Genomic DNA, 13,248 nt, shown 5'->3' with positions numbered 1-13,248 from the left:
TAACTAACCTAAAAACATCACACACATCCATGACCGAAGCAGGATTCGAACTTGCGACCGTAGCAGTCGCGCGGTTCCAGATTGTAGCGCCTAGAACCGCTCGGCCACCCAGGCCGCCTCACGCACTGACGTAGTTGCGTTACACACCGCCTTGTTACACGTTACAATTCGGAGCCCTCAAGCGGTAGACAGCTGCAGCTTGCAAGAGCGAAGCTGGAAAGTCGACCGAGTAATACGCATGGCACGTAATATCTCTGAACCGTGAATTTACGTTCAAAACTTTTTCTTAAGAATTTACTTTGTTTACTAGCGATTCATCAAGAACATTAACACATGTAATCGGACTATGTTAGAGTGGAAGTAGTTGCCAGGGAGTAACTGATGAAATCAAAATGAAATTATTTTTAACAAATGTGATTTTTTTTAAGCAACAGATTTAAAATTATAAGGAGAAAGCACCCTCTAAATATCAAGTTAAAATTTATTCAGAGGCATAAAGAAACAAATTTTTGAGTGTATGAGGTTTCGAGCTGAGAACCTTGCCGCTCCCTATTGACATGGCGGTAGCCACGGCCGCTCACAACAACCCCTGAAAGACTACACAGGTGCAAATCTGCAACACACCAGATTACCTTAAATAAAAGTTTTAACAATTTACACAAGCACACAAACTATGCACCCCGTAGGAGGGATGGAAATGGTACAAAACACTAAAATTAAAACATTAACTTGCCACCGAAGGTGCAACTTGATTTTAACTTCAAAGAAAAGTCTTACGGTGGAAGGGTGGCACATTTATATACTAAAATGACCATTTAAATAAAAGCCCATTAAATTCAATCTTACATAAAATTATACTAGGTTGGCCAAACATGCTCTACAGTACACATAGCGGTAGCCTCTCAAGATGACAGCAAGATAAAAACATATTTCAGGAATTAGGCCATTACACTTTAAGCAATAAATTCCTTAACACACCGAATCTGACAAACATGACAGAGGCAGGTATTAACGTACGGCAGATTTATAGGGAAATTGCCGAACAACCCGAACACCTGGTTGATCTAACCCGCACCTCTCCACATTCCCGCGAGTGGGCAAACGGAGAAGATTGGTGGGACGACCCCAAAACAAAGCGGCTGGTTACCGCACCAAGAAAACAAGTAGAATTTAAAAAGTAAATGAAACAACATATCATCAATCACTTAACTTCTAATAAACTGCGGTTTCTGGCGAAGACCTGGCGCAGCACCCCCAAAACGCTCTCCCGAACCGTCCTCTGTCAGCCGCTTCAACAAACGCAGGAAGGGGCACCGATCTCCCGTCTCACGGCGTCGCAGCTCGCACCGGCCAAACCGATGTCGTGGGTTTCCTGTTGCTCTCGTGTTGGCCGCGAAACGACCACCCCTCGTTATACGGCGCGACCCACTGGACTCACGTGGCGACCTCACATGTGCCAACGCTCAAGGCGGACAAGTCATCTAATGTGTCAGTGCGCGACCGACCAACCGTTCGATTCAACCGCCAATGTCCGTTGCCTGAGCAACTCGAGCAGAATGGCTACCTAACGCGCAGACTCAGATGCAGGAACTAAGCCCCCGTTGAGTTCTCTTACTGCGCCACAAATTCGAACGAGAGGCAGTCTAGCAAGCTGGGGACGAGAGACTGACCCCAGACTGACTCCAGGCTCACCCAGAATGACCCCAGACTGACCCCGAACTGGCTCAGACTGACGACTGGCGAGCTCATAGCGCCCCTTAAATGCACGTGAACAAACTATCTTCCCCCCCCCCCCCCCCCCCCCCCCCACCAACAAAGCAGCGGCGCGATTTTCGAAACAGCAATTTTTACAACGGCTCAGTCTCAAGTGATGTTGAGAACAGTATAAAAAATTCGGAAGTGTTACTTTTCAGCACGCCCTTATATTAGGAATAAAAATATACAAGATACAGTGGCGTGAACTTTGCAGCTACTAGTTACTGTCTTATGGTAGGGCTAGAGTTCATTGAGCTGGGGTGTTCCGACCTACTTACCAACTTTAAGACATCTTTTAGGAGTTATTTTAACGCTGGTGATCTCGATGTTGAGCGCCCATAAGCCCCCCAAAGAGTTGTTTTAAAATAATTATTATATAAATGTCTATTAAATCAAGAAGTTGATTTTAACGCTGTAGTTTTCTTTCGGCATGATCATACTGGTGACTGAATCCCCTTGCCTTTTTGCCTTTCTCTGAAATTTCACCTGATTTTCCCAGGCTGTTGTACGGAATCACAAGGACTCCCACCCACGGTGTAACTTTTACTTTTTTACAAATCATTACCAAACATTCGTGGATGCGGTAAATTACAGAAAAGGTTCTGAGGATTATACCTTGGGATTTTTCCACATACAATACTACCTTAGGCTCTACACACATACTTCTGTTGTGCTCGACACGAATTCTGCAAACGCCGGCTTTTGTGGCCAAGTGGTTCTAGGTGCTTCAGTCTGGAATCGCGCGACCGCTACGGTCGCAGCTTCGAATCCTGCCTCGGGCATGGATGTGTGTGATGTCCTTAGGTTAGTTAGGTTTAAGAAGTTCTACTTTGATATTGCTGAATCATAGTGGCATTTTTAGCTTATAAAGAGATTTTCTCAGATACATTAATTAATTTCTGAAAGCTGCTTCGATTATAGTAAACATTTAGTTTGGCACATATAGCAATTACATCGTCGTTCCCAATACATTTGGATTCTATTGTTTATTCTCACGCATGAATCAGCCACCTACTTCAGTAGCGCGGCACCTGCGCCGGACTTGCTCCTGGTCCCTTAAAGAGGCGCGGCCACCTATAGAACACGCCGCGTCTGCAGGTTAAAACTTCTCTGAGCTGCTGAAGACATCGTAATGCAAAATAAATACTGCAGAAGGCAAACAAAGTACGATACACCTGAAGAGGTCGGAGCGATGGGTTCTGTTCCACTGGCAGCCGAGTCACTCGATAGGGAAATGATGGTCTCATTTTTGTTCATCAAGTGAAGACCTTACTTCACGATAATACAGTTCCCCGCCGTTTGTCCAGTCTGTTCCACACCATGATTCCTAGAACTTTGCTCCCATTTCAAGAATGGGAGGAATCACATTTTGTTTATGTTTTCATAATCGTCCATTGGCTCAAACAACAGCTTTTCCTGTGTATCCGCTGTCTTCGCAATTTGGATGGGTATTAGTGCCAGTTGCTGCTATAATCAAATGTAAATTGTATGTTCGTTTTCCTTGTGATTGCCGGCCGTGGTGGCCTTGCGGTTCTAGACGCCCAGTCCGGAACCGCGTGATTGCTACGGTCGCGGGTTCGAATCCTGTCTCGGGCACGGATGTGATGTCCTTAGGTTAGTTTAAGTAGTTCTAAGTTCTAGGGGACTGATGACCACAGATGTTAAGTTCCATAGTGCTCAGACCCATTTTCCTTGTGACTGTTTTAGAGAAATCGTTATATGACGAAATAGTTGTTGGGTGAAAGTCGGATGTCAGTGTCCAACTGACATAATATTTCGGCATGCAATCACGTTGACATCATTAGGTGCGTTGACGAACTGATTTCCTAGGAGCTGGCGCAACAGACCCACGTATATCTTGGTGCATTCGCAGGGGATTTTGAAGACCCCGATGGACCTCTTAGGTGGTCCTTTCATTACCTAGTAGTTCCCATGTTTTAACTGGTGGGCGGAAAACAGCCCTCACTTAGCATTCGCGAAGAATTTTCCCTACCTTTCCTGATAATGCGCCACAATATGGAGCAAACGTATTCTTATGAGATTCTTCTACTGTTTCCGTAGAGTGTACAGTTGGTGTAGAGCTCTCCGAATTGGCCACTCTGTATAGCTGTTTCCCTTGAATATAGGCCTCAGATGTTAAGGTTCTTGGTTGAGGCTCTGGTTGTCAGAGAGGATGCGAGTGCTATCATCCAGTTTCTTTGCCACTGATTTCTGGCAGTTGGCAGCTTGTAAGTAAAGGTCGGCATGTGTCATCTTACGGTACATGCTGTGGTCCTAGGAAAGAACACTGGCATACCAGTCCTAAACTCTGCTGATTAAGAACCTTTGCACTAGTGCGCATTAGCATCTTAGGCTATTTCTTGAATACTTTGTCTTCGGAATACTGAGAAGTACAGCGTCGTTATCTGGGTACGATATAGGGAAAAACTGAACTAAATTCCTTTAATTCCATATCAAAGTACGTCCCATTCCATTCCGTTTTTAACTGATATAAAATAGCTTTTCTATGGTGATTATTTTGTAGTAACTGATATTATTTGTTAGGAAGAATATGATCATATCACAACGATAAACTCTGATGCAGCATAGTATCTATGTTTCAAAATCTGCTGCGTTAATAGCATCATTAACAATATCTGCTGATTCTTAGTGAAAACCTTGATCAGTATCACCACTGATTCAATGTCACCGGACGTTAAGTCATAAGTTTGAGCTAAGACACCTCTAGCACCATTAAGGGTGATACACACGTGTGAATGGATGCAACATCCAATTAACCAAACCGGAACTAAGTGTCGTACCCATAGTTTTTGAGGTCCTTAGTCTGAATTCTGACAGTCCTGGTTGCATTTAATACTTATGGGGGTTTGGGGGCGGGGGAGGGGGGAGGGAGAGTTGATGTTCTTGATCGGTTTCTGGAAAAAAAGAATTCCAGTATGGAACACGTCATTGAAATGGAAGAGTCTTCGAGATGTCGGTACGCTGGAAGAAAACACTACCCAGCGAAGGAAAAACTCCAGAAAAGAAAAAATAATTTAAGTAATCTAACGTGAACAGTGCGGCATCCAAGGTAAAAAAGCTCCAACAAAAATACTTTGAATGCACAAATCAAAGTACAGGTTATGGGCTAAAAGTTCGCAAATAATTTCTGTGCAATTGTACCCCAATAGATTTGCGTACCTTTACCCCATATTCCAGTAGTCTCTTTTTCGGCAGTCTACAGATAACACACGGAACTAAAGTCGTCGAGATCAACGAGGATATTGGAAGCTTATAGCCACAAGTTCTGGTATAGAGTCTAATTTTTAAATATATTTTCACATAGTCAAAACGATAGAAATTTTACATCAAAAACGTACAAAACTCTAAATATCGTACGTGTCACTGAAGTGAAATGGAAAGAAGACAGGGATGTTTGGTCAGATGAGTATAGGGTAACCTTAACAGCAGTAGAAAATGGTATAACAGGAGTAGGATTCGTTTTGAATAGCAAGGAAGGGCACTGCGAGTCTTACTGTCAACAGTTCAGTGAAAGGGTTGTTCTTATCAAATCGACAGCAAACCAACATCGACAACGATAGCTCAGGTCTACGTGCCGACGTCGCAAGCTGAAGGCGAAGACATAGAGAAAATCTTCTTCTTCTGAGGTCATCAGTCCCCTAGAACTTAGAACTACTTAAACCTAACTAACCTAAGGACATCACACACATCCACGCCCGAGGCAGGATTCGAACCTGCGACCGTAGCGGTCGCGCGGTTCCAGAATGTAGCGCCTAGAACCGCTCGGCCACTCGTGCCGGCTCACCGACTGACGTAGTTGCGTTACACACCGCCTTGTTACACGTTACAATTTGGAGCCCTCAAGCGATAGACAGCTGCAGCGGGCCATGTTGTTGTTGTTGTCTTCAGTCCTGAGACTGGTTTGATGCAGCTCTCCATGCTACTCTATCCTGTGCAAGCTGCTTCATCTCCCAGTACCTACTGCAACCTACATCCTTCTGAATCTGCTTAGTGTACTCATCTCTCGGTCTCCCTCTACGATTTTTACCCTCCACGCTGCCCTCCAATGCTAAATTTGTGATCCCTTGATTCCTCAAAACATGTCCTCTAAATATCAAGTTACAATTTATTCAGAGGCATAAAGAAACAAATTTTTGAGTGTATGAGGTTTCGAGCTGAGAACCTTGCCGCTCCCTATTGACATGGCGGTAGCCACGGCCGCTCACAACAACCCCTGAAAGACTACACAGATGCAAATCTGCAACACACCAGATTACCTTAAATAAAAGTTTTAACAATTTACAGAAGCACACAAACTATGCACCCCGTAGCAGGGATGGAAATGGTACAAAACACTAAAATTAAAACATTAACTTGCCACCGAAGGTGCAACTTGATTTTAACTTCAAAGAAAAGTCTTACGGTGGAAGGGTGGCACATTTATATACTAAAATGACCATTTAAATAAAAGCCCATTAAATTCAATCTTACATAAAATTATACTAGGTTGGCCAAACATGCTCTACAGTACACATATACCGCCTCTCAAGATGACAGCAAGATAAAAACATATTTCAGGAATTAGGCCATTACACTTTAAGCAATAAATTCCTTAACACACCGAATCTGACAAACATGACAGAGGCAGGTATTAACGTACGGCAGTACCTACTGCAACCTACATCCTTCTGAATCTGCTTAGTGTACTCATCTCTCGGTCTCCCTCTACGATTTTTACCCTCCACGCTGCCCTCCAATGCTAAATTTGTGATCCCTTGATGCCTCAAAACATGTCCTACCAACCGATCCCTTCTTCTAGTCAAGTTGTGCCACAAACTTCTCTTCTCCCCAATCCTATTCAATACCTCCTCATTAGTTACGTGATCTATCCACCTTATCTTCAGTATTCTTCTGTAGCACCACATTTCGAAAGCTTCTATTCTCTTCTTGTCCAAACTAGTTATCGTCCATGTTTCACTTCCATACATGGCTACACTCCAAACAAATACTTTCAGAAACGACTTCCTGATACATAAATCTATATTCGATGTTAACAAATTTCTCTTCTTCAGAAACGCTTTCCTTGCCATTGCCAGTCTACATTTTATATCCTCTCTACTTCGACCATCATCAGTTATTTTACTTCCTAAATAGCAAAACTCCTTTACTACTTTAAGTGTCTCATTTCCTAATCTAATTCCCTCAGCATCACCCGATTTAATTTGACTACATTCCATTATCCTCGTTTTGCTTTTGTTAATGTTCATCTTATATCCTCCTTTCAAGACACTGTCCATTCCGTTCAACTGCTCTTCCAAGTCCTTTGCCGTCTCTGACAGAATTACAATGTCATCGGCGAACCTCAAGGTTTTTACTTCGTCTCCATGAATTTTAATACCTACTCCAAATTTTTCTTTTGTTTCCTTTACTGCTTGCTCAATATACAGATTGAATAACATCGGGGAGAGGCTACAACCCTGTCTCACTCCTTTCCCAACCACTGCTTCCCTTTCATGCCCCTCGACTCTTATTACTGCCATCTGGTTTCTGTACAAATTATAAATAGCCTTTCGCTCCCTGTATTTTACCCCTGCCACCTTTAGAATTTGAAAAAGAGTATTCCAGTCAACATTGTCAAAAGCTTTCTCTAAGTCTACAAATGCTAGAAACGTAGGTTTGCCTTTTCTTAATCTTTCTTCTAAGATAAGTCGTAAGGTCAGTATTGCCTCACGTGTTCCAACATTTCGACGGAATCCAAACTGATCCTCCCCGAGGTCTGCATCCACCAGTTTTTCCATTCGTCTGTAAAGAATTCGCGTTAGTATTTTGCAGCCGTGGCTTATTAAACTGATAGTTCGGTAATTTTCACATCTGTCAACACCTGCTTTCTTTGGGATTGGAATTATTATATTCTTCTTGAAGTCTGAGGGTATTTCGCCTGTCTCATACATCTTGCTCACCAGCTGGTAGAGTTTTGTCATGACTGGCTCTCCCAAGGCCGTCAGTAGTTCTAATGGAATGTTGTCTACTCCGGGGGCCTTGTTTCGACTCAGGTCTTTCAGTGCTCTGTCAAACTCTTCACGCAGTATCGTATCTCCCATTTCGTCTTCATCTACATCCTCTTCCATTTCCATAATATTGTCCTCAAGTACATCGCCCTTGTATAAACCTTCTATATACTCCTTCCACCTTTCTGCCTTCCCTTCTTTGCTTAGAACTGGGCTGCCATCTGAGCTCTTGATATTCATACACGTAGTTCTCTTCTCTCCAAAGGTCTCTTTAATTTTCCTGTAGGCAGTATCTATCTTACCCCTAGTGAGATAAGCTTCTACATCCTTACATTTGTTCTCTAGCCATCCCTGTTTAGCCATTTTGCACTTCCTGTCGATCTCATTTTTGAGACGTTTGTATTCCTTTTTGCCTGCTTCATTTACTGCATTTTTATATTTTCTCCTTTCATCAATTAAATTCAATATTTCTTCTGTTACCCAAGGATTTCTAGCAGCCCTCGTCTTTGTACCTACTTTATCCTCTGCTGCCTTCACTACTACATCCCTCAGAGCTACCCATTCTTCTTCTACTGTATTTCTTTCCCCTATTCCTGTCAATTGTTCCCTTATGCTCTCTCTGAAACTCTGTACAACCTCTGGTTCTTTCAGTTTATCCAGGTCCCATCTCCTTAATTTCCCACCTTTTTGCAGTTTCTTCAGTTTTAATCTACAGGTCATAACCAATAGATTGTGGTCAGAGTCCACATCTGCCCCTGGAAATGTCTTACAACTTAAAACCTGGTTCCTAAATCTCTGTCTTACCATTATATAATCTATCTGATACCTTTTAGTATCTCCAGGGTTCTTCCACGTATACAACCTTCTTTCATGATTCTTAAACCAAGTGTTAGCTATGATTAAGTTGTGCTCTGTGCAAAATTCTATTAGGCGGCTTCCTCTTTCATTTCTTAGCCCCAATCCATATTCACCTATTATGTTTCCTTCTCTCCCTTTTCCTACACTCGAATTCCAGTCACCCATTACTATTAAATTTTCGTCTCCCTTCACTATCTGAATAATTTCTTTTATTTCATCGTACATTTCTTCAATTTCTTCGTCATCTGCAGAGCTAGTTGGCATATAAACTTGTACTACTGTAGTAGGTGTGGGCTTCGTATCTATCTTGGCCACAATAATGCGTTCACTATGCTGTTTGTAGTAGCTTACCCGCATTCCTATTTTCCTATTCATTATTAAACCTACTCCTGCATTACCCCTATTTGATTTTGTGTTTATAACCCTGTAGTCACCTGACCAGAAGTCTTGTTCCTCCTGCCACCGAACTTCACTAATTCCCACTATATCTAACTTTAACCTATCCATTTCCCTTTTTAAATTTTCTAACCTACCTGCCCGATTAAGGGATCTGACATTCCACGCTCCGATCCGTAGAACGCCAGTTTTCTTTCTCCTGATAACGACATCCTCCTGAGTAGTCCCCGCCCGGAGATCCGAATGGGGGACTATTTTACCTCCGGAATATTTTACCCAAGAGGATGCCATCATCATTTAATCATACAGTAAAGCTGCATGTCCTCGGGAAAAATTACGGCTGTAGTTTCCCCTTGCTTTCAGCCGTTCGCAGTACCAGCACAGCAAGGCCGTTTTGGTTAATGTTGCAAGGCCAGATCAGTCAATCATCCAGACTGTTGCCCCTGCAACTACTGAAAAGGCTGCTGCCCCTCTTCAGGAACCACACGTTTGTCTGGCCTCTCAACAGATACCCCTCCGTTGTGGTTGTACCTACGGTACGGCCATCTGTATCGCTGAGGCACGCAAACCTCCCCACCAACGGCAAGGTCCATGGTTCATGGGGGGCCATATAGAAAGTATATGAAGATATTGAAAGGATAATACAATATGTAAAGGGCGATGAAAATCTAAAAGTCATGTAGATGAAAGAATAAAAGAAAACGTTACGGGAGAATTTTGGCTTGTGACAAGGAATGACAGAGGAGAAAGACGGGAAGATTTCAGTACGATTACAAAAAAACATGTTCAAGTGTGTGTGAAATCTTATGGGATTTAACTGCTAAGGTCATCATTCCCTAAGCTTACACACTACTTAACCTAAATTATCCTAAGGACAAAAACACACCCATGCCCGAGGGAGGACTCGAACCTCCGCCAGGACCAGCCGCACAGTCCATGACTGCAGCGCCTGAGACCGGTCTGCTAAACCCGCGCGGCTGTACGATTACATCATGGTCAGACAGATAATGGATTGTAAAGCGTAGCCAGGAGCAGATACAGACTCATACCACAATGTATGCTGTTTTAATCTCTCAGGAAGTTTCACCACAATGTATGGTTCAAATGGCTCTGAGCGCTATGGGGCTTACCTTCTGAGTTCATCAGTCGCCTAGAACTTAGAACTAAGTAAACCTAACTAACCTAAGGACATCACACACATCCTTGCCCGAGGCAGGATTCGAACCTGCGATCGTAGCGGTCTCGCGGTTCCAGACTGTAGCGTTTAGAACCGCTCGGCCACCCTGGCCGGCAGACCACGATGTAGTAGTGATGAAGAGTAGACTGAAGTTTAAGAGATTAGTCGGAAACAATCAATGCGCAAAGAAGTGGGATAGGGGAGTTCTGCTACAGATACAACAATGAGGAAAGCTGAGTGAGCAGTACATTTGAAGAGAAATGGGCATCTCCAAGAAGGGCAATCACAGAAGTTTCAAAGAAAAACATAAGTTCGAAGAAAGTAACTGTGAAGAAACCATGGGTAACAGATGAAATACTTTAGCTGGTCGAAGAGCAGTACATTTGAAGAGAAATGGGCATCTCCAAGAAGGGCAATCACAGAAGTTTCAAAGAAAAACATAAGTTCGAAGAAAGTAACTGTGAAGAAACCATGGGTAACAGATGAAATACTTTAGCTGGTCGAAGAAAAGCAGGAAGTACAAAAATGTTCAAAGAAATTTAAGAATACAGAAATACAAAGCGCTGAGAAATGAAGTAAATAGGAAGTGCAGGGAAGCTAACGAAATGGCTGCAGGAAAAATGTGAAGAAATCGAAAAAAGAAATTATAGTCGGAAGGACTGACACAGCATATAGGAAAGTCAGTACAACCTTAGGTGAAATTATAAGCAAGGGTGGTAACAGTAACAGTGCTACGGGAATTCCACTGTTAAATGCAGAGGAGAGGGTGGGTAGGTGGAAAGAGTACGTTGAAGGCCTCTATGAGGGGAAAGATTTCTCTAATGTGATAGAAGAAGAAACAGAAGTCGATTTACAAGAGGGGTGGCATCCAGTATTAGAATGAGAATTTAAGAAGTTGAGATTAAATAAGGCAGAAGTGATGGACAATATTCTATCAGATTTCTAAAATCATTGGGGGAAGTGACAACAAAACGACTATTCACGTTTGTATGTAAAATGTATGAGTCTGGCGACATACCATCTGACTTTCGGAAAATTATCATCCACACATTTCCGAAGATGCTGACAAGTGCGAGAATTATCGCACAATCAGCTTAACTGCTCACGCATTCAAGTTGCTGACAAGAATAATATACAGAAGAACGTAAAAGGAAATTGAGTATGTGTTAGATGATGATGCCTTTAGGGAAGGTACAGGCATCAGATAGGCAATTCTGACGTTCCTGTTGATAACGGAACCAAGACTAAGGAAAAATCAAGACATGCTCATATAATTTTTCGACCTGGAAAAAGCGTCCGACAATGTAAAATGGTGCAAGATGTTCGAAATTCCGAGAAAAACTTCGGTTTAACCTGTAAAAAACGCACGACGTGGCATAAAGAAAGCGTGTAAACCGTTTGAGGAGGAATCATAACGATTCGAAACCGGTAACGGTGGTACCCTTTGAATAAAGGAACTGAAAATAAATTTGTGGCTGGTTGCTGTCCTAACACCATCAACATTTGTCTTCAAACAACAGCCACGGTCTGCATCATGTCATCATATGACAAAATTGCAATAACGTGAGAGTTAATGCGCAGGTTTTACAGGATATTAGTTGCAAAGTTCCAAGAACTACTTCTGATCAATAAATCCAGAAACGTAGAAGCCTGTGGTAAAATCTCGGAGATAAACGTTTGTCAAGAGTTTCTCGTCTTAGTGTCCATGAAAGAAACAATAGCGAACTTTTGTTCTGTAGGAAGTCTAATGACTGAATACACTACTTGCGGAGTATATGCGTGTAAGTTTCTGATGCTTGTAAGTTACTAGTCTGACAAGACCAGTGTCAGTTTGAATAAAATTCTTTCCGTATTAGGTTACTACATTATGAAACACAATTTCACAACCGACGTGTCGATATGCTTCGGAGTGGTTTTTTCCAGTCACCCTAACATCATACGGTTTCATTCAAATTAATACTTATGTGAATTTGCAGACGAAAATGATATCATTTCACAACTATGAGAAAAAATGCTTACTGTCTGATACTTACTGTCTGCGATTCACAGTTGATGGCACACCTCTGACTGGCAGGAAACGTCGCCATCCATTTATATGTGATTAGTTGGGAGTGGGGCACCGATACTCCACTGTGGGAATCCCAGTGGTGTTGTGAAGATGATATTACGTAGGGTATTAGTATCACGGTTACAAATGTGCAATAAACCTATGAACATAGTACGTGTCTGTTTTCTATTATACAATAAACAAAAAGCTAAATATCATTCTACAGAAAATATGAATATCTCTCATTTTTTTACACCTGATTGCAGAAATTAACGACAATATCATCTGATCACAAATGAAGATATTATGTCCTGTTTATGTTGTGTAGAATAGTTTTACAGAGCCCGATGCTATTCATACTAATAAAGAAGTACCTATACTATCGTTTTCCAGTAAAAATTATATCATTTATTCAGAAAATATTTAATTTTATTTACAATCTTCATCCTCTGTAGGTGACAAATTGACGTGTGATATCCTGAAGTGTTTTTCACGAGTTACTTTTGTTTGGAATTTCCGTTATATTTCATGTCCCGTTTTATTGTTTTTGGATTTTCATTATGTTTTGCTGCGTAAAGAACGTAATTAATATCATATGTTATTTACGTTTCTCAGAGTGTAGTTTCTCAAGAGTTAACTTTTGAATAAAAAGCATTGAGATTATTGTATTAAGTTAACATTACTCAATTTTTGACCCTACGTTTCGTCTTTATTTCAAGGATTACCAGTTTTATTAGAAGTTTATCGTTATGTTTAAAAAGCACTTAATCTTCATGTTTCGTAATAAGACTATACAGAATGTTCCAGGACATTCATGCATATAACAAGAAAGATCATTCGAAGTAAAAGGTCTAGTAAACATGGCTCTAAAATAAAATAAAATGACTCTGAGCACTATGGGACTTAACTTCTGAGGTCATCAGTCCCCTAGAACTTAGAACTACCTAAACCTAACTAAGGACACCACACACATCCATGCCCGAGGGAGGATTCGAACCTGCGACCGT

The 13,248-nt window shown here is 41.8% G+C and overlaps 1 protein-coding gene across 1 annotated transcript in view; it reads right to left on the bottom strand.

Annotated features, from left to right (window-relative positions):
• Positions 1-12,324, bottom strand: part of LOC126282344 (uncharacterized) — a 58,766-nt gene extending 46,442 nt beyond the window's left edge. The window contains exon 1 of the mRNA XM_049982001.1: positions 12,228-12,324. Within this exon, the coding sequence (XP_049837958.1) occupies positions 12,228-12,281 (54 nt within the window). The 5' untranslated portion in view covers positions 12,282-12,324. The remainder of the gene's footprint in view (positions 1-12,227) is intronic.
• Between the last annotated feature and the right edge of the window lie 924 nt (positions 12,325-13,248).

The sequence above is a fragment of the Schistocerca gregaria genome, chromosome 7 (assembly GCF_023897955.1).
Source record: "Schistocerca gregaria isolate iqSchGreg1 chromosome 7, iqSchGreg1.2, whole genome shotgun sequence".
NCBI lineage: Eukaryota > Metazoa > Arthropoda > Insecta > Orthoptera > Acrididae > Schistocerca > Schistocerca gregaria.
This window is presented reverse-complemented; position numbering and strand designations above follow the sequence as displayed.